The sequence below is a fragment of the Electrophorus electricus genome, chromosome 5 (assembly GCF_013358815.1).
Source record: "Electrophorus electricus isolate fEleEle1 chromosome 5, fEleEle1.pri, whole genome shotgun sequence".
Classification (NCBI taxonomy): domain Eukaryota; kingdom Metazoa; phylum Chordata; class Actinopteri; order Gymnotiformes; family Gymnotidae; genus Electrophorus; species Electrophorus electricus.
In genome coordinates, this window is record NC_049539.1 from 3,122,953 (window position 1) to 3,142,570 (window position 19,618).

At 42.9% G+C, this 19,618-nt stretch overlaps 3 protein-coding genes across 9 annotated transcripts in view; 2 read left to right on the forward strand and 1 right to left on the reverse strand.

The window, feature by feature from the left end:
• Positions 1-7,100, forward strand: part of zfhx2 (zinc finger homeobox 2) — a 14,642-nt gene extending 7,542 nt beyond the window's left edge. For 4 of the 5 annotated variants that reach the window (XM_027023938.2, XM_027023941.2, XM_027023940.2 and 1 more), the window contains exons 4-5: positions 111-4,171; positions 4,422-7,100. In XM_027023938.2, the coding sequence (XP_026879739.2) occupies positions 111-4,171; positions 4,422-4,796 (4,436 nt within the window). In that variant the 3' untranslated portion in view covers positions 4,797-7,100. The remainder of the gene's footprint in view (positions 1-110; positions 4,172-4,421) is intronic. The other variant, XM_027023939.2, reaches the window with a different exon arrangement.
• Positions 1-7,871, reverse strand: part of thtpa (thiamine triphosphatase) — a 20,221-nt gene extending 12,350 nt beyond the window's left edge. The window contains exon 1 of the mRNA XM_027023948.2: positions 7,733-7,871. Coding sequence (XP_026879749.1) covers positions 7,733-7,799 — 67 coding nt within the window. The 5' untranslated portion in view covers positions 7,800-7,871. The remainder of the gene's footprint in view (positions 1-7,732) is intronic.
• A 97-nt stretch (positions 7,872-7,968) lies between these two features.
• Positions 7,969-19,598, forward strand: pabpn1 (poly(A) binding protein, nuclear 1). Of its 3 annotated transcripts, none has more exons than XM_035526408.1 (7): positions 7,969-8,405; positions 10,345-10,453; positions 10,857-10,924; positions 11,690-11,796; positions 12,670-12,757; positions 13,331-13,485; positions 19,011-19,598. In XM_035526408.1, exons 1-7 carry the CDS (start codon positions 8,271-8,273, stop codon positions 19,204-19,206), a joined length of 858 nt encoding a protein of 285 aa, XP_035382301.1. In that variant the 5' UTR covers positions 7,969-8,270; the 3' UTR covers positions 19,207-19,598. The 3 variants fall into 3 exon arrangements, with proteins under 3 accessions (XP_035382301.1, XP_026879747.1, XP_035382302.1); XM_027023946.2 differs by lacking the exon at positions 19,011-19,598 and adding an exon at positions 18,121-18,224 and having other exon boundaries at positions 7,973-8,405; XM_035526409.1 differs by lacking the exon at positions 7,969-8,405 and adding an exon at positions 8,755-8,863.
• Positions 19,599-19,618: the final 20 nt, after the last annotated feature.

Below are 19,618 nucleotides of genomic sequence, written 5' to 3' on the forward strand. Positions count from 1 at the left end.
ATTTTTTACACTTGGATATAATTGCCTCACTCATTAATCACTATAGAAATGAAAGATTGTAATTGTTTTGTCAGAAAAATGACATTCTTTTCTTTTCTATTCCTTGAAAGATGGCATATCACAGCAGAAGTGTTTAGAAAACACCAAATCCCCGTTAATGGCTTCTCAGATTGATGGTGAATCTACTGATGCAAGTGACAAAGATGGTTCTTCCCAAGAAAAAGAGATGGGTGATGAAATGGGAGGAGTGAAAAATGAGGAGAGTGACTGGGGAGCCTTGGAATCGGATCAAGAGAATGTTACCCAGTCTGTAAGAACACCAGAAGCATCTGTCACCAATGACAAATCCACTGATAAAAGTGGCGAAGGTGACGTTAACCGTCCATTCAAGTGTCATGCCTGCCTGGAGTTCTTTCCCACTAGATCCGCATTGAGCGTACACTATAATTCGACTACCCATATCCAAAGGATGAGAACGGGAGCAGGGAATGAAAATGATCCCTCAACCCCATTTCTTTCTCGCCCGTACGTCTCCAACAAACCATACCAGTGTGCTGTGTGTCGTGTCTCTTACAATCATGCTATCACCCTGGAAAGTCATTTAAAATCTGTATTGCACCAGAGTCGCAGCAGGAGTGCTGGAAATGCTGCCACTAATTCTACAACGAATGCAGGAAGTGGAGGCATGGTGGCAAACCTAGCAGCCACCACTGTGAGTAATGCCTCACAGTTAGCTTATGCCACAACCAGTAATTGTGTCACGCAAGCAAGCCTGCCTGCGTCTCCAGCAATGACCAAAGATGGAGAGCAGGTCCAGTCTCAGCCAGCTCCCTCACTGCTCTCCTCTCCAGTGGCGTCAGCGCAGGCGGTGTCTGCTTTTCTCACTCTTCTAACCTCTAGTCCAAACTCTCTTCCGCACTCTATCCTTCCCTCTCTTTTTGCTGCTGGAGCAGGTACCACAGCAGGCACAGCAACCCCTCAGCTAATACCACAGCCTCAGATGCTTATGCCCCTTATCCTGAATGGACTCCAAGCCCAGAGTCCAAACCCAGAGTCTCCTAAACAGCTTTTGCAGCAGACTGTTCCAGTTCTGGGTCTTAGTGCATCACAGCAGGCTCTCTTGGCCCAAGGACTTAGTGGTTTGCAAAGTCAGTGGGCTGCCTTTGGACTCTCCAACATGACTCAGAAGACGTCAGAGGAGAATGATGACGTGGCTGTAAAGGGGGTTGCAGCAAAAGTGAAAAATGAGATTAAGCAGGAGCCTAGCGATCAACAGGTGCCACAGAAGGCAGACGGTACCTGGACAGATGAGGATTTTTCTGTAAAAAATGTTTGTAGCAAGGTGGAGCATAAATTAGCGTGCCACAATTTGAAGTGTGAGAGTAAAGTTGAAGATATTGTAGAGTGTGGTAACAAAGAGCAGGAGAAAGACAAAATGGATATGGAGAGCACAGACGAAGGGGTGAGTGTAGAGGAAAATGCAAAAAGAATTCTAAATATCGATGCAAATAAAGCTTCAACAATCCAAATCCCATCATCATGTCTAACTGAATCGAGTAAGTGTCCCATACACAACCATAAACATACTGTTAACAGATCTGAATTAAAATCTAATGTTGCAAAATGCAACCCCTCGAACATTAACCATGCCTTAATTTCCTCAGGCCATAGGAGTGCTAAAGTTCGTCCATACTTGTCCTCAGGCCCTCCGGTTCTAACTGAGTTTCAGTCTCAGGTGCTGTGGGCCTTTCTGGAGTCACGAAATGAGGCTGATGCAGCTAGTCCACCAAGAGAAGACTGCGAAGCACTTGGCAGGGAGGTAGGGCTGTCTGAGGAGGAGGTACGAAGATGGCTGTTGGATGCCCGTCGTGCCAAAGACAGGCAAAGTGCAGAAGGCATGGATCATGACGAGGGTGAAGGAAGTACCGAAGATGATGAAGGTGCTCTAATGATAGATGAAAGTGAATATGGGCAGAGTCCATCAGCTGCAAGCAGTCATGCAATGGATCTGTCTACCAGCGCAGAAAGACATAGTGAAAAGACAGATAAGGAAAACCAAGGAGACTCGTGTTTGACCTCTGACTCCGAAAACGAAGAATTCTATACATCTGTTATTGTGACAGATGAGGAGAGTCAAAGTAGTTCATTGAAAGAAGAGCCAGGTAGCCCAGCTAAACAGTCATCACATGTCGATACATCGGGCGAAAAGTCAGGTGGTGGAGGAAAGGTTCTCCGATCCACAACGGTCTTTCTTTCAGATGCAGAGGATGAGGATGATGATGATCAGACTGCAAAAAAGAAAAAGAGAAAGAGGGAGATGGATAAGGAAGAGTTGGAGTGCAAAAAGGAGAGGCAAGATGCTGATCTTGATCTTCAGCTAGAAGCACAAGCAGACCCCCCGACTCCTCTTTCAGTTGCACTTGACCATCAAGGTCTTCCAGCTGGAGTCTTGCATTCCTTGCCCCTCTCCCTTTCACTGGCCCAATTTTCCACTCAGTTATTCAGTCCCTATGTCCTCTCGGTTCCCTCATCTGTGGTTGGAGTTGGTGTTTCTGAAGGAGACAGAGCCTTCACAAATCCTGCAACTGTTGCTCGAAGTCACGCACCATTCTCTGACCCTCTTCATGCACCAGCCATTGGTTCTCTTTCACAGTCCACCCAATTCTTATCCAATGGCAGCGACTGTGAGTCTGCCCTGGATCTCAGCATTGGGAAGAGCCACAGCTCTACAACATCCACATCTGTCTCATCAAGTAGCAAAACGTCTATACAAAAGAGCAATTTGCTTGATGGTCTTGGACTGAGGCCGACAACAGTTGGGGTCCCTGCAGACGGAAGTCTTATTGTTGTTCAAGTGAAGCCTGAATCTGCCATTGCAATCTCAAACTCCAGCAACAGCACCCTTGGTAACAGCAATAATTTGGCTAAGACTAGCACTGTGTTCATGAGAGCAGCAGAGAAAGTGAATACCTCCTTAATGGAGAAGGAGAAAGAGAGTGAGCGAGAGAAGGTAAGAGAACAAAAACGACCTAATGCTCGACGGTTCAGGGATATGAGAAGGTCTAGAACTATCATTCAGGCTGACCAGCTAGATGTGCTCTATGGATGTTATTTTAAAGATCCCAACCCAGGAAAGCATGAATTTGAGCAAATATCAGAGTGGGTGCATCTTCCAAAGAAGGTGGTCCAGATTTGGTTTCAAAATATGAGGGCTAGGGAACGAAAGGGAGAGGTGCGCTTCATCAGTGATGGCACTTTGGCGGCGGTTGGTAAACCACTTATAAAGTTCACTTGGCCACTAGCTAAGCCCATTTTCTCAAGTACCCCAAAATCTAACTCCAGCTCAACAAATCCCAGCTGGACCCCTTCTAAGACACAAACTGGAAATGCCCCCCCAAAGACAGAGAAGGTTAAAGAGGTCAAAGAAACACTGAAAATCCCCATCCAAGGTCTTGGTAAGCCAAAGGAGGTAGCATCCTCTTCTACTGTCGCCAGCAGTACGTCATCAGCATTCAAGACCAAAAGTGAAGCAGTGAATGCAGTTTCAATGGTTAAAATAGCTCCCAAGGCCTCATCAGTTTCAGCTTCTATGCTAAGCAGCAGCTCTGCTATCTCTCGAACCCCCCCGAAGAACAAGACAGAGGAACGCACTGAAGCAGACAAGACCAATGAGAAGGTTGGTCATGATCAAGGAAAACCTGGTTCTGTGGCAACCCCACGGATGGTGCCAAAAGTGCCCACTACACAAATCGGCAAATCTTTCACCGCAATGTCACAGAAACAAAATGGGCTGAATTACTGGTCTCAAAAGGGTCCAATCAAGATCAATACCCTTTCCAGAGAACAGCTGGGCCTGAGCACCTCACGGCCTTCGCTCACTACCCCGCCTGTCGTAGCACCCTCTGTGACACCCACTACACCAACATCCAGTCAAAGCCAAAAAGAAACGACCTGTGTGCAGCAGCACTCTACTCCAAGGAGACCTCGCACACACCTGAACTGTTTGCAGCTGTCCATCCTGCAGTCTTGCTATGAGACCTGCGCTCACCCTAATGCTTTAGAGTGTGAAGCAGTGGGTACGGAACTCGGCCTCCCACTTAAAGTGGTGCAGATCTGGTTCCAAAACACTCGTGCCAAGGAAAAACGCTGGAGGTTGCAACAGGAGAAGTTGGTAAGTTTATTTCATTTCTGTAAATTGACAGGAAGTTCAAATAAATGTAGCTCATAACATGTCCTGTAAATCATTCAACCAAACCATGCATGCCACTTCATTGTTGTGACAGTGGGACCCTCAATATTCATACTAGAATTTAATTAATTTACAAAGTTTACCTCTATATTTGGTTTCCCATTAGATTTCTCTGCATTCTGCTGATTAAGATGGTGAAATTAAGTGTCCTCTCTTGTTGTCCATTATACAGTCTCCTAACTCCAGCGACCCTTCCAAGAAGGTAGACATCAGTTCAGGCAGCTACCTGCAGTACAGTGCGCTCAGAGCCAACCGTCCAATTCTGCCTAAACCAGTACAACTGACAGTTCTGGAACCTTCTCCACCACCCACTGTGGGTCAGCCAGCAGGACGTGAGACACTAAGAGGCAAATGTGAAGTCTGCGATGTGGAGTTTGAGTCCAGGGCAGCGGCACGCGACCATGTCTTCTCTCCACGGCATCTTGCCACGCTGAGAACCACTAACTTTGGTCAGCCAGTGGGTTTGGCTAACAGCGGAGCTGCTGCTGGAGCCACTGGTGTTGTGAGCCAGTCTTCTTCCCCATCACCAGCTAGCAGCACCAGCTAAGAAATTGACTTGAGCTGGTGTAGTGGACCCACTAGGCTCTTAAGCTTTTAATAGACAGACAAAAAGGTGCTTGTCTTTCAAGCTGATGTTTTTTGGAGCCTGCAAACTTGTTACGGGCCCAGAGAGCTCTTCAGTTTTCTGCTGCCTGGCTGGATGTCAGCAGGACATTAATCTTTGGTTCTGAGCAGGACTTATTTTAATGACTTGTTGCCACCACATCATTTCACTAAAAATAATCCAATGAAACGGTTATACTGGACATGCAAATACTTACATAGTAACGGTCCTGTTATGTGTTTTCACTGCTTTGTCTCAATTTTAAACATATGTTCCTGTTGTGCTTGTTTTTTTATCCTGTCATCCTTAATCACAACACTCAGTCTGATTGGGAGAAATTCCAGTGATGAACCACCTTAAACTCAGCAAAAGCGCTTTGAATTAATCATTATGTAAATGGTACTGCTTTTGTTTGAGACAAGTGATCTTCAATTTTGTCCAGATGTTTTGTATTTTATCAGCATTTCAGAGTTCTCTTATCTTGATCAAATTGTCTCTTCAGAAATGTTAAAAAGTCATTGGGCATAAGCAGGAGGTTTACAGCTGGTTAAGTGAATCAGATCATGGATATGCATCATAAATATGTCTAAACTGTACAAATACCTACTGGAAGGTTTAGGGATTGGAAGTAAATAATGAAGTGCATATGGTTTTCTGGAACCAAGGAAATTCACAAGAGTGATCTGGATCCAAATATGCTAGAAAAACAGGGAAGTTAATGAGACAATGGCTCCTCCATTTGTCATCATGACAATCCTACCTTCCTTTGAGCTTCATAGGGTTAAGATGTCAAAATTATCATACAGCACTTTGTTTATTTTAAGGTTTGAAGCATTTTTAAAATTTTCACATTGCTCTAAACAAACATTTGTTTTATAGTGATGTATTACTGTATGTCAGATTATACTGAAGTGTTACCAGCTTTTGCTGTTTGGTTTATTAGTTTTGATTTTTAGAATCCTGATGAGCTGCACATGGTCAAACATAAAAAGGATCAGAAAAAAAGCCAAAGTCAGTCCTATACTGTTAAAGAAAATTTAAATCATTTTGATATACATTTATGAAACATCAAATTATAACTTCTCTTATCCTTTTTTTTCTTCTCATTTTCAAGCTTGTGCCCTAGCATGACCCATATAAACAATGCTAATTTACAGTATACACCAAACCTTTTTCTGAATGAATATGGGAGTGAACATTTAATTTCTGAACCATTTTTTTTTTCTTCATCATCGTTGTGTTAAAATATTTTATGTGATTGCAAACCGAGAACTTGTACTGGGTAGTAGTCATACACAGTAGACTTATCCCAACACTTGTGCAACCCTCCTCTTAGGGACCAGAGAGGAGGTAGCTTTGGTGGTTCAGCTCACTGTGATGATTCATTGTGATATGGACTCTACTCCGCAGGGCAAAAGGAGGTGCGATTTGAAGGACAAGAAATACTAAAGAGAATTGTCATTTTGGTTTTAAGTTGTATATTATAATTATTATTAATGATGTTACTATTAATAGTTTAACAAAATGCAAAACTAAAAAATAACTTTTTTAAAGGAACTATATTAAGAAAGTGGTATTCCAAAGTTATTCTTCCTCTTGCTTTCTGTCATTAAAATACCAAAAAGCATTTTAAGGATAAAACAGTGGGAGAGATGTTTATAATGCAAAACATGACTGATTTCCCACACCTCGACACTTTGAGTTAGAACAGGACTTTTGATGCACTCAGCTACAAGCAGGTGCACATCAGCCAACACAAGGTGGAGCACTTGGATGTGTAATCAGAGTGTTTAACGTCTGCGCAATTATTTTGTAGCACTCGGGTGTGAAGCTGCAGCTCGTGTTCACTCAACATGAGCTGGATGCAGTGCTACTGGAACAGAATCACATTGTGTTGCACTGTTCAAAGTGGATAGGTAGTATAGAGAACTGCTTTTTATATGTTTTGTTTGTTTTTCCATTAACACTTATCACTTGTTATAACTACTACTTGCTATTGTTTTCATTACTATCATCCCTGTTTTGATTATTATTGATTCATAATGGTTTTAATAGCATCTCTATCTTCACTGAGATGGTCTTGGTATACTGAGCAATGATGGTGACAGTGTTGTATGAAATATTAGATTATCGTTTAAGCTTGTTTTTCCTTCCTTGTACCTTCATTTTGTGTTGGAGCTCCATTTTTTCTTATACAAAAATAAACTGACCTTCATTTAGTGGCGTTAAGGTTGTTGATAAACCTTTCTTAAGATTTTTTGCCTTATCATTTTGTGGGATTGTGAAATTTCCTCTCCAGCCCTCAATTTACTATGGGGTGTTGATACAGAATGTTGTTCTTACAAAACTAGGCTTATTTACTTGTTGGTTAGTGGTATCTACCAACTACTCTTGTATGTCAGTCTTTAATGTGTCATTGTTTTGTTTTGTTTTTGTTGTTTTTTTGTTTTTTTTTTAAGGTGTGTTCCAGTCAGAAACCGATAAATTGTGATTAGGCATTTACCTGCCTACTTTCAGGGGAAATTATGTGCTGCTGTTGGTGTTTTAAATGAAAGTGGATGGGAGACAATGGATTGCTCTTTTAACTCGAAAGTCTCCTAATCGTGTAACTACTAGTTTCAGTCACACCTGCCTTGGTCCAGCCACTATGTGACGGATAAATGCTGATTAAATTACAAGCTGTCATGGATTTTTCATATAGGTAAGACTCACTGGTTGCCCTCGATGCTAAATTTTGGGTAAAACTTTTTAAATTGATACATTTCACAATTAAAAGATTTCCTTTCCTTTCAAATATACTCTCCCGCATAGCCGAGCAAGGATTTACTGTATATTTACTATAAAACGTGTAACGTAGCGTCCTGCTGAACGTTCCCTACCTTCAAACGAAAGGTGATAGGCAGTTGATATGTGATTGACACGCCTTAATCCAATTACGATTGGCATTGTAAAGTCAATGTAGCCAGACCAGAAGAACGTTCGGAGAGAAGTCCAATCGGAGCCTTCGGTATATGAAGAGGGTGTGCCTTAACGGGATGATTGTCCAATCAGCATCCGAGTTTGCGCCTGCAGTGACCTTACTCCCCGCCCACGGCTTCCATTTCTGTTCTGGACCACACGGCGCAAGCGAATAATACACATTTGGTTTACTGAATATGTACACGTAAATGCTACTAACTTGGCTATTTTATTGTCAGGGGACGGAAACAATTTTTTTGTCTGTCTGACGAGTAGGTACTTTTTTTTTTTTGCGTCAGCGGAAAAGGTTTCGACACGGGGCGGTTTATTCCTCGTTTTTAACTTTGGTTTCTCAGCGGCGTTTTTTTTCCGCCGTTTTTCCCCCCTGCCCCTCTCGCTCTCCCCCCGGTGCGCGTCGGGCCTTGCAGCACGGCCACGAGGACCAGCGGGAATCCGGTCATGGCGGAGTTCGGCAACGGACTGGCGGAGGAGTCTCTGCTCGACTCGGACCCAGGTCACCCGGAGCTCGAAGACCCAGGCGTTGGCGACGAGGAGCCCGGGCTGGATGAGGGTGAGGCCGCTATCGAAGATCCGGTGAGTGAAGGACGTTTGTTTGCGAGCTAAGCTAACCTAGGTTAGCCAGCGTTACCTTGATGCTGTTACCTCACGACACAGTCTGACCCCCGCCTTTTAGGTGTCGTGGGACGGCTAAAGTTCTAAAGTTTTACTCTGTAACGTGAAAACGTTTAACGCCTTTTTTAAGCAGTGGTGGTTTTTTTTTTTTCCTCGACCGACTTCGCCGCCATTGTGGCTCGCGCGCGCAGTGCAGTGGAACTGGCTGGCGCGTGGCGCCGGCGGCCATGTTGGCGCAACATGGGTTTTGGTTTCTCTGCACCGCAGAGAGCTCGTCGACCTAGTGGGGGGAAGAGAGAAAAAAAATTCTTCGTCGCAAAAATGCGAGACGGAGATGCAAAAGACAGGGGCGAGGGTAGGACAGGCCGCCATTAGCCGCTGCGGTGTGAGCCTGTCTGCAGAGAGGCGAAAAGCTCACGGTAAACACGACTCGTTTTCTTATTAAAATATTGACTAGCTAGATCCACGTTTAGGGCAGCTGCTTTGTAGCTTGCAAAGTGCTGATGGTTAGTATAGCAGGGTTTGCAGTGAACTGTGCCGTGGTAAATGCTGATGTTTGTAAGCTGGCTGACCATGGAGTTTAAGTTAACCATGCAAATCAAAATAAAGGTCTGGCTTCTTATGACAGTCTTATGAATTGTGATCCTAAGGAGATTTTAGGCAGCTAATGCTAGCTAGTATTGGCTAGCTAGCCAACGTTAGCTGACTTGTCTAGGGGAGATTCTGCGAATTTATTGCCGGTACGTTCGCAGGTGTTACGGCTGATATTCGCAGATATATATATTTTCATTTGTCTGTGACTGAGTTATTAATCCAAGTAGTTGCATTGACGTTGCATTGTTTTAATAGTGGCTGATACCCAGATATCCAGCAATAAAAGGGGATATTTGCTCTTGTCCGTAATGTACCTTTAAATGGATCATTTTTGATGAAGGGATTTGGGTATTTTGTAGATGTGAAAAGGGCGTGCGATGGTCGGTCTGGTGTGTCTCGCAATAAATGGCTGGATGTGCGGTGGTAGCATCGTCAAGGCGTTGACATGCTGAAACCACGTACACGTTTCATGACCGTGCCCACCTGCAGACAAGCTTGTGCCTCGGAGTAGATTATGCGTATTTTTGGTCGGTCATGTGCAATAACGCAGTGGTCTGGGGTCGATCTGATGGTGATGCACACGGACAAGTGATGGATGCTGCTGTTACCCTAATATGGAGCACGGTCGGATATCGCTGCCCTGCAATGCACCACCGCCACAGGAGCGTACTCCAGGCTCGTGTGTCTGAGTACGCGCGTGCTTGCTGGTGTAGCTCTGTAGGAATGGCATGGCAATCGTTATGTGTTGCACATTCGTAACTACGTGTGTTCTAAAGAAGTAGGACGACAATAAATGGTGCATCGACAAGACGTTTTCATATTTTTTATTTCCTATTATTTGTTGTGGGTGAGTGCGTATGTGTCGGTCGGTGGTGCATACTGGGTCGGGAAACGTGGTTTATTGGCAATAAGAGGTTTTCCCTTTAGTATGGCATTAGCGTTGCCTGCCTTTTAAAAAGACCTCAATACACAAAGCTTTCACTATGCCGTCAGTATATGTGTGAACACTTACTGTGCCGTGTCCTATCTCGTCTATCACATTTAGCCATATTGTACATCATGCTTGAAATGTACTCCCTTCTCTGCTGTCAACGAATCGGTCGGATGTCTCTGTGCTGTAAATAGAAGCTTGTCATTCTCTGGCTAGCACGCTTGTGCCCCCCAGAGATGTTCTGTGGCTGTTAAGTCTAAAATATTGTTGTCCTCTGCTTCTCACATTGAGGATACTGTCATGTCATTAGATGGACCTATTAACCTGTAGTTTGCTTGTGTAGATGATGAATGTTTCTGTATTAAATAAACTTAGGAGCTGGAGGCCATTAAAGCTCGCGTGAGGGAGATGGAGGAGGAAGCGGAGAAACTGAAGGAGCTGCAGAATGAGGTGGAGAAACAGATGAACCTCAGTCCTCCACCCGGTGAGAGTGGTTCAGGGGCACTGAGATGGAGGGTGGTGGTTTGGTCGGGGGGGGGGGGGGGGGGTGCAGTGAGGAAAGGATGAGAGCACACTGCGTATTAGACGCTGCGTGAGGGTGAGGGAGAAACGGAGAGTACACTGGAGGAGGAACCCCCAGAATCACACCACCAGTGTGGGCTCGCTGTAGTCAGTCTTCCCATCTACGTGCTTTTAAGGAATACTGCGTAAATTATGGGCATATCGGATGCAAGTGTTGCCTTAAAAATGTGTGTGTGTGTGTGTGTACATAGAGAAATATATTCTTAAACACTGTGTGTGTGTGTGAGCGAGCGCGCGTGCGTGTTTATCATTGCTTTGTTGTTTAAACTGAAGACAATCTTTTTATTTCCCCCCCCCCCCCATAGCTGGTCCTGTCATAATGTCCATTGAAGAGAAGATAGAGGCAGACGGAAGATCAATTTATGTTGGAAACGTATGAGGCACTTCACACTCCGTCATCTGGCCATTAAATCAAGAATACACAATTGTTGTTTTTTTTAAAAAAAATTTATACATACTCAGATGCTGTTACCATTCAGGTTACTTACACAAATTTGAATATAACTTGAATACCTGATAGCAACACATTTTCTGTCAACCATAAGATGTTGATGAATTAATTGGTTCAGTTTTCAGAGGACATGCATAGTACTGGTTTCATTTCATTAAATGCCAATTACTATAAAAACTTGCAGTTGTGGAAAGTTGCATTCAGAAGTAGAAACAGGAGCATTAGGAATGCCATGAACAATCTGTGACTTACTTTTTGTGATTCCAAGCACCCTAGAAAGTTTAGATGGGTTTCATGATGTCATATTGGTGTACTTTGGGCAGGTACAAAATCATGGGAAAGGTTGAATAAACTGATAGTAAGCCACTGTCACATTGAATGTTAGGGAGATGGTTCTGTACTGTGTTGTGCTGTTTTAATTATCTAAGCACCATGACATCAGATGCTATTACAAATCTCCAGAAGGTTTTTTTTTTTTTTTTTTTACGAGATCAAGGGACTTGAGAACAAACAAACAAGCCCCTCTTCACATCTTAGTAATAAAGATTTGGTTTTCTTGTTCATTGACAAATGGGATCAGGTGGACAACTGATGTGCTAAAACGGTTTAGTGTTTGCATGAGCTTCTTGGGCTGTAGTAGATCAGCAGCCTGTGTGAGAGTAGTCTGTGTCTCTCCCTGTGCGGCAGGTGGATTACGGAGCAACAGCGGAGGAACTGGAGGCACATTTCCATGGCTGTGGCTCTGTTAACCGAGTGACTATCCTATGTGACAAGTTCACAGGACACCCCAAAGGGTAATCCACAAGTTCTACTCTCCTACGTTAGTCTTTCTCAAGTTCAAGTTCAAGTTCGGTTTATTCGTCACATACATAGTCATGCACAGTATAACTCACAGTGAAATGGTGGAGAGTGCTCTGTCCAAACTGAGGAAGAGAAACAGGGGTGCATAGAGAAAAAAAAAAAAATATATATATATATATATATGCATTCTCCTCAGTTCCTTTTGTTCATGTGCTGCTCTCCACCTCTACTGCACTCCATTTGTGTTTTTGTGTATTTTAAAATTATATTTGGTTGTTTTCATCTGTATGAGAACAAATTTTTGGTAATTGAGCTGGGGAGAGATCATACTTCTATAGTGCTTAGTAATCATGATGAGGACATTTAAGCGCTTTGAAACTGTGAGATGCTCTTAGAAGACACTGTATGGTACTAGTTTAGCAGACTTTCACCTCTGTCATGCGCTCTGCTGTACACACTATATTTATTAGGCAAACAGTGCATTTTTCAAGTCTGACCAGGACTCGGTTTCCCAAAAGTGTATAATTACAGTGGCCAGTGTAGCCCCTGAATAAGCAAGTAAATTAAATTAATTTAAGGACCAGACAATTTGTAATGAATAGGCAGTGAAACAAGCAAAGGAGCAGTCAGGTTTGGTTCTGATCAAATTCAAGCCCTTTTTGAATTCTATGTGGTCCTTGATCACCGTCAGGTGCAGCTATGAAACAAAAGAGTGATGAAATGTTTAGCCATATGTGAAGCTGCATCTTACTTTATTACATGACACAGATTATACATATTGTTTGGTAAAACTGGACAGTCATTCTGCTCCAAGCATATTTTTTACTGTTTAAATGTATGATTAAGTGGCTCTCTTCAAATTTCAGGTTTGCATATATCGAGTTTGCAGACAAGGAGTCTGTTAGAACAGCCATGGCACTGGATGAGTCCTTATTCAGAGGGAGACAAATAAAGGTGAGTTTGAGCAAATGAGGACCACTTTTGAATTTTAAATAGAAGAAAGCTTGCTTCTGACTGTCCGGTTAGCATGTGGAAGCGTGTGGAACTTGAGTGAACCTACATGCTGGTTTTGTTCTGGTCGTGGAATCTTATCGACTCTTGAAAATTATGCCTTGGAGACGTTGCACCGTGGTCTCTTAGACCAATAATCGCGCCCATGCTCGAGTTGCCTGTTGCCGATTGGCTTTTTTAAAGTCAAAGATCCAGTAGCATTGCTGGCATGAAACTGCTAGCGATCAGTTATGTTTAATTCGCTATGTTGATGTAATAGATGTACAATATAAGGTAATATATAAATCTCAATTTTGGAAGACTAAAGGGATGATTGACGTTGAAGTATATTACATCATGACATCTCTGCCATTTACGTCATCACTTGACATTTTTGTTGTTCGAAGCATGGAAAATAATAAATCTGCACTTTTGGGAAGGTTTTTCATGTATTTTTGAGGCAGCGGTTGTTAAGTACATCTTAAAGTGGCTTGTTTCATGTTGGTCATCCTTTAAATCCCTGGCGTGCGCTCCTAGGTCGGGGCGAAGAGAACGAACCGGCCGGGCATTAGCACCACAGACCGAGGCTTCCCCCGAGCTCGGTTCCGCTCACGTGGGGGGAACTTCGCCTCATCCCGGGCCCGCTACTACAGCGGCTACACGCCCCCTAGAGGCAGAGGACGGGCCTTCAGGTTAGTGCTCCTCCACTGCTACCGCTGACAATAACACACACACACACACACACACACACACACACACACACGACGGGCACAAGGTTGTAAGATAGCGTGATTTTTAGCTAAAGGTTTTATTCAGCACCTCTTTATTTAAAGGTCTGAACGTCATAGTACTGGCAGATGTCCAGGAGCAAGACATCAGTCATTAAGCTGTGGTTGGGTTAGGGTTTTCTGTGTGTGGTTTGTTTTTGGTTAGGTTTTTGTTGTTTTGTTGACAGTATCTGCAGGCTGTGGTTAAAACTGTATTGCTAAAACTCTTCAGTTCTATGCAGTTTTAGAGAAATTTGAGTATGTTGTGAGCTTTTTTGCAAGGGTGAAAATATGTCTTGTATGACAAGGATGGAACATTGTGGTCTTAAGTAGAGGTCATTTGTTACATATCGGGGGTGGGAGGCATATACAGATTCAGGCATCTCATATGAACTGTCATACACTACCTCATTATGCCATAATCCTGCATCATTAGTCGTTGCTGACCAGAGTATTGGACATGTGAGATCCAAATTATTTTTTGCTGTGTAGTAGCAAGAGCTAGATCAAAGGGTCACTTTAAAAATCTTCAGTGCCATTTTTGGAACTAAAAATATTGCTAGTGTCATGATTTCAGTGGATCTTGTCAGATATCCAGAGAATGTTTTCTTTTTTTGTGATCCTTGAGGCTAAGGTCAGTCAAAGATGACTCCTAGATTTTCCTTCTTTTATTGTGGTGGGGTTTTTTTGTTTTTTTTGCCTTTAGACACAATATTTAGACTCCTTATATCAGTTCTTCATTTCAAGTAATAAAAAGGTTTCTGGAGTCAGACAGACATTTGACCAGTTCCCATGTTTTAAGATTAAAATCTGAAAAGGGTGACATTTTTACTTTATGTATACTCTATATATTAAATTGCAGTGAAGTACACAAAGTTTCCAGAGAAATGGGACACTTCCTTCATCAGCTGTGCAAGCGAAATGCTTTTTACATAAATATATAAATATATTTACACACACCTAAGTGCAGATTCCTTGTATTTAATGATTAGTAAGTTCAGATAAGAAGAGGGGGAGGTCTAATGTATCTGTAGCAGATAAATGAATATTGTGTCTTATGCTTTGTAGAAAGCTGAGGAGAAAAAGGAGAAATCTTCATTTGCCTGCCCCACACTTTCTATATGCATTTTCAGTCTTTGTATGTCGCAAGTAAAAAACTGTTAGTATTAAGACTCTTGGTTCTGTACTTATAGTTGCATCTTTACAAGGAGGCCTGACTTTTCCTGAGTATTTATTGGGCAGCAGTGTTAATACCTTCAGTCTAAAATGTAAAGTGTTTGACTAAGGCTGCAGATGATGATGAGTCAGATTGGCGTTCATCTGCAGCCTTCAGTCATGGTTCTCTGATCATGCGTTTTTGCCAGTAAATGCTGACATTTGAAAGAAGATGCAGTCAGAAATGGCAACACCTTCTGTTTTGGGTGTCACTTGCTCTCCATTTCAGTTATCGATGGATAACTCAGTTTCAGGGTGGGTATAGACTTTTTGTGGTGGGGGCTGTGGGTTTTTTAAGAAGCTAGGGGTAGGGGTGTTTTAAGATTAAAAAAAAAAAGTTTCAGAACCAGATTAGGTTTATGTGCATGGTAAAATGTGAGGCTGGATGGATTACTGGGGTTACTAAGAAAGACACTGAGGCCACACACTGGCTGCCCCTTGTGGGTTTGGTCGGTTGGGTGGATTTTAAGGGCCGCTAAGACAACCCAGTGGGACATGATGCTGGGAAGCTCAAGTCTGATTATGCTGTGCCCAGTGTCTTTCTGATTTTAAAACCTGGCATTCAGAAGCTGTGAAGTCATCATGCTGATCTTGTCAAAAACAATGTACAAGATGTCCCAAAACGGGTAGCATTATACCACTATAGCCTTCCTGGGTATAGTGGACCTGCATCGTAGATCTAGACCACTCCCATTTGTTTGATCCCTTCACCACGCTGGCTCTTAGTGGCCTGAGGGGGCCAGCAAAAAAGGAAAATTTGTGTTAACGTGGTTGTATTGCATTATAACTTTGTAAGAGCATGTGTATTAACACAGGCATGGTCGTTAATTGTTCATTATGATGTTCTAGACTACTCTTATGCACGGATAACTACTTGCATGTATGGCCTAACCATACATTTTGTCAGCATAGATTCTGAGAGCTGCTACTGGTTATATGGGGAAAATATAGGATAAAATGTGAAGTTGTGCTACTCCTGGTATAAATGGTCTACACATTTGGTGGCTGTGTGTTGGACTGCAATAACAAGCATGCATATGATAGCCTTTACGGTTCATTATGAAATGCTGGTTGTATTTGATATGGGCTCTTTAACTCTTTTTTTTTTTTTTCTCCTCACCCTTCATATACTTAAGTTTTCATATACTTATTCCCATACACTACTATTTTTACAGGCTTTGAATGCTCATCAGTCAGGTAATTTATTAGTAAAAGAAAAATGTCAATTTGAGAAAATGGACAATTTGGAGATTTTAAGAGATTTGGAGTTCATTTGGTATCATTTAAATTCATTTAAATGTTTAAATCTTGGTGTTCTCGTGTCAATTCTAGCTTTTATCAAACCACAAGAAACCACATAGTGTTAACCTGGCTGGATGGAAATAATTAACTGTTTTTATTTAAATATTAGCATAAACCATTTAAAAATATTGTAAAATAAATGAATAATATAAATCAAGCATATAAATTTTATTGATTAGATCCTTACACCACCTCTAGATGTTAAGTCGCCTGACCAACCTCCAAGCCAGTTTATAATTGTTGGCCATGTTGCTCACAACTTGGCATTCACCAGCTTGCCCAGTTCCTGCTGGCTTAGCAGGGATTTAATTGGAAACCTCATTAAATAGTTACATTTTCAAGGAAATCCAAAGAGGTGGCTAATAAGTATTAGATATTATGCATTCATAAGTATGCTTGCAGTTGTATTAAATGCATATTGTAGTGCTAACTTTGCTTTTCAGTTATGTGCCTTATTTTACACTTTGTTGAATGTGGTAGTGATTGCTGATTAAGATAATCTATGTTAATGGTAACCTGAATAATGCATTTCCCACAACAAAACATCTAATATCAGTTTGCATAGACAATAGGCATGCAAATCAATTTGGATAGAATCAGGACCAGCAGAATTCCATCTAATAAACTGAGGATGAATTCACACTACTAATGCGGAATTGGTTTAAATAAACAAGTTAGCTTTAATTGGGGCTGCCCAGTAAGAATTTGAAATATGATGGAATCCAGGTGTAATCGTGCATGTTACATTGAGGTGGGGCTGTACTTTTGCTGTCCAATTTCTTGCAGAGAAATGATTCAGCTGCCACTTTGCATGAATGTCAGTGGAACGGTCACTTGTCACAGCATTTGCAATACGACAGCATGCTCTAATTACAACAAACACACTGACTGCATAGAGCTGATTTGGCTGAAAATCCTTGAATACCTGTAGTCATATGGGTAGTGCTTAGCACCATGTACTTTTGTATGGTGCATGCGAAATGCTATGGATAGATGAGGCTTGTCTGTGGTGCATTTCTCCAGTCACATTCCTTAGTCATGTTTGGTGCACCTCCAGTTAGTGTCAGGGGACAGGTAGAGGTAGTTTTATAATGTTTTCTGGAAGAGTACATTTTGTTCACTTTGGACAAGGGAAGATCTCTGGCAGAAGGACACATTCTCTGAGTAAAACTGACCTTGACTCGAATGGTTTGTCTACTCGGGCAAGTCTATGGTGTCCATTCTAGATGCTTACATCATCTGTAGCTGGTCTTATACCTAGGTTTCACTTCCAGAATAGAGGGTTCATTCCTGCAGCCTGATATTTACTTTTGTATCTAAACTATTGCGAGCTGTGCTCTATCCAGCACAGGCTTAGGAGGGTGGGTGGAGCTTGAGAGGGGGCAGGGCAAAGAGGCGGGGCATGACTGTTCAGCTGTTTGTGTGGAAGTCTGGCTGCTTGAATGGATGCCTATGCATTTGTGTGTGCTCTGTGGCCAAGTCCTTCTGAGGAGACTGCACATCACTGGAGTGTGTATGTGCGCATGTGTTAGTGCACGTGAGCGCATCTCGGAGGAGAATGCACATCACCAGATTGTGTGCGCGTGTTTGTTTGAGGGCCAGCGTGTGTCCCTAAGATCTCTCCCCTACAGCAACAACAGGAGCCGCCCTTACAGAGAGAGATAAAGAGGGAGAGAGAGGACATCTCACTGTCCCCAACATATAACACTTTAACACCTGATTTTACTTCGAAAAGCCCCCTCAGCTTCCCTCAATATTTAATCACCAGATTTATACTGGATTCTTAAAATATTCGAAAATCTAGTCTGCATTAAGAGAGGGTATACTCTATTAACTTGAAACTCTGTATACCTGAACCGTGTCTGCGAATTAATTTGTATAACAGTAATTTACCTGTCTACCACAAACACTGAGCCCCTTACATACCTGCACACACACACACACACACACACACACACACACACACACACACACACACCACAAGCCAAAATTGGTGTCCATCAACCAGAAAGAACTCACCCTCTTTTTCTCTCTCTTTTCCAGGGGCCGAGGGCGATCAACATCGTGGTATACCCCTTACTAATACCCCCCCCTCCCCTTTACTGTCACCCCTCCCCTCCCCATCCCAATCCCATACAAAAACAGAAAAAAAAACCCTCAATAAAGGAAGGAAAAAAAGAAGAAAAAAAAAAGACAAAAAAAAAAGAAAAAAAAGAAAGGGAGAAAGAGCATCTCCTGGACAGACAGACTGGCTGGCCTCAGTGTGCGATTGTGTGTGCGTGCGTGCGTGTGCGCAGGTGTTTCAGTCACCCCGGTAAGGTACAGAATGATCCTTGGGGAGATTTGGTGGCATTTGTTCAAATTTGAGAAGATGATGTTATCTCAGGCTGCAGATGTGTCTCCTTTGTCTGGCTGTGACGTTCTCACACTACACAGCCCTTCATGTTTGCACTCAGAAGGAGCAAACAAGAAAACTTCTAGATTTTTTGTTTTCCTTTTCACCTTTTTCTATTGTAACGTGAATGTGAAAAATTCCAGTAGCAAGAATTGTTGTTTTTTCTACCTTGTCGGAGGTTTATATTCCTTTGTTTCTGCGCTTTGAACAATTAACTCACCCCATCCTTGTTTTTGCCCTTCACCACTCGTTTCTGCTCTCCCTCGTTCACCTGCGTTCTGCCTCCATCACTCTTGCAGTGTCTTATAGTTCAGTGTTCAATTGCTCACGTTTGTTGTATTTCACACACTTTCAGTTCTTTCTGTCCAGTGTCCAACCTCCAAGGCATGACTCAACTTCTAAACTTTTTTTTAAAAACTTTTTTCCCCCTTCTGATTCCTTTCCCAAGCATCCTTTCTCCTTCACTTCTCTCTCTCTTTCTTTCTCTCTCTCTCTCTCTCTCTCTCTCTGTATACTAGACCACTTCTTGTCGTTTCAGGTTTCAGGACCAGTGGAGGCTGACCACCCCTCCCCCTGTGGCCGCGGCGCCCCCTACTGTCTCGGCAGCGTCTCTCTCTCTCTCTGCTCCCGCTATTCACACTCACCCCATCCTGTCTGTGTGGGGGGGCGGGGGAGGGGGACAGGGTGACCACCGGCCCACTGCGGCCAGCCTTTACTACAATAACAAGCGCTGAGGTTGCTCACAGGCCAACCAGCATCAGGCCCACACACACACACACACACACACACACACACACACACCTTCACCACATATTTATATAGCGAGAGCTACGCCAAGATGGCAGAAGCTGGTTAAATTTGCAAAGGGAGTGAGTAAGGCGGGACCAGAGAGGGATTAGAAGGGGTGGGACTTCCAAGTGCCCCGCCTTTCTCAGTACACCATGCAGTTCCAGCGTGAGCCAGGATGAACGCAGGGGCCACAGGAATTGGCTTTTTAGGATGGAAGGGTGCAGAGCTTTTACTGGTGGGGACAGGGTTGGATGCGGGCGGGGAGGGAGGTGGGGAGTTGAGATCTTTCCTTTTTCCCCCTTTTTTTATTTCCTTTGGGCTTTTTTTCTTTTGAGATGGGGAGTGGGTTTGGAGAGA

Coding starts and splice junctions, on each gene's coding strand:
- pabpn1 (XM_035526408.1), top strand. CDS start 8,271: ATGGCGGAGTTCGGCAACGGACTGGCGGAGGAGTCTCTGCTCGACTCG. Junction 8,406..10,344: donor AGGCCGCTATCGAAGATCCG/GTGAGTGAAGGA, acceptor AAATAAACTTAG/GAGCTGGAGGCCATTAAAGC. Junction 13,486..19,010: donor GGCAGAGGACGGGCCTTCAG/GTTAGTGCTCCT, acceptor TTGTCGTTTCAG/GTTTCAGGACCAGTGGAGGC.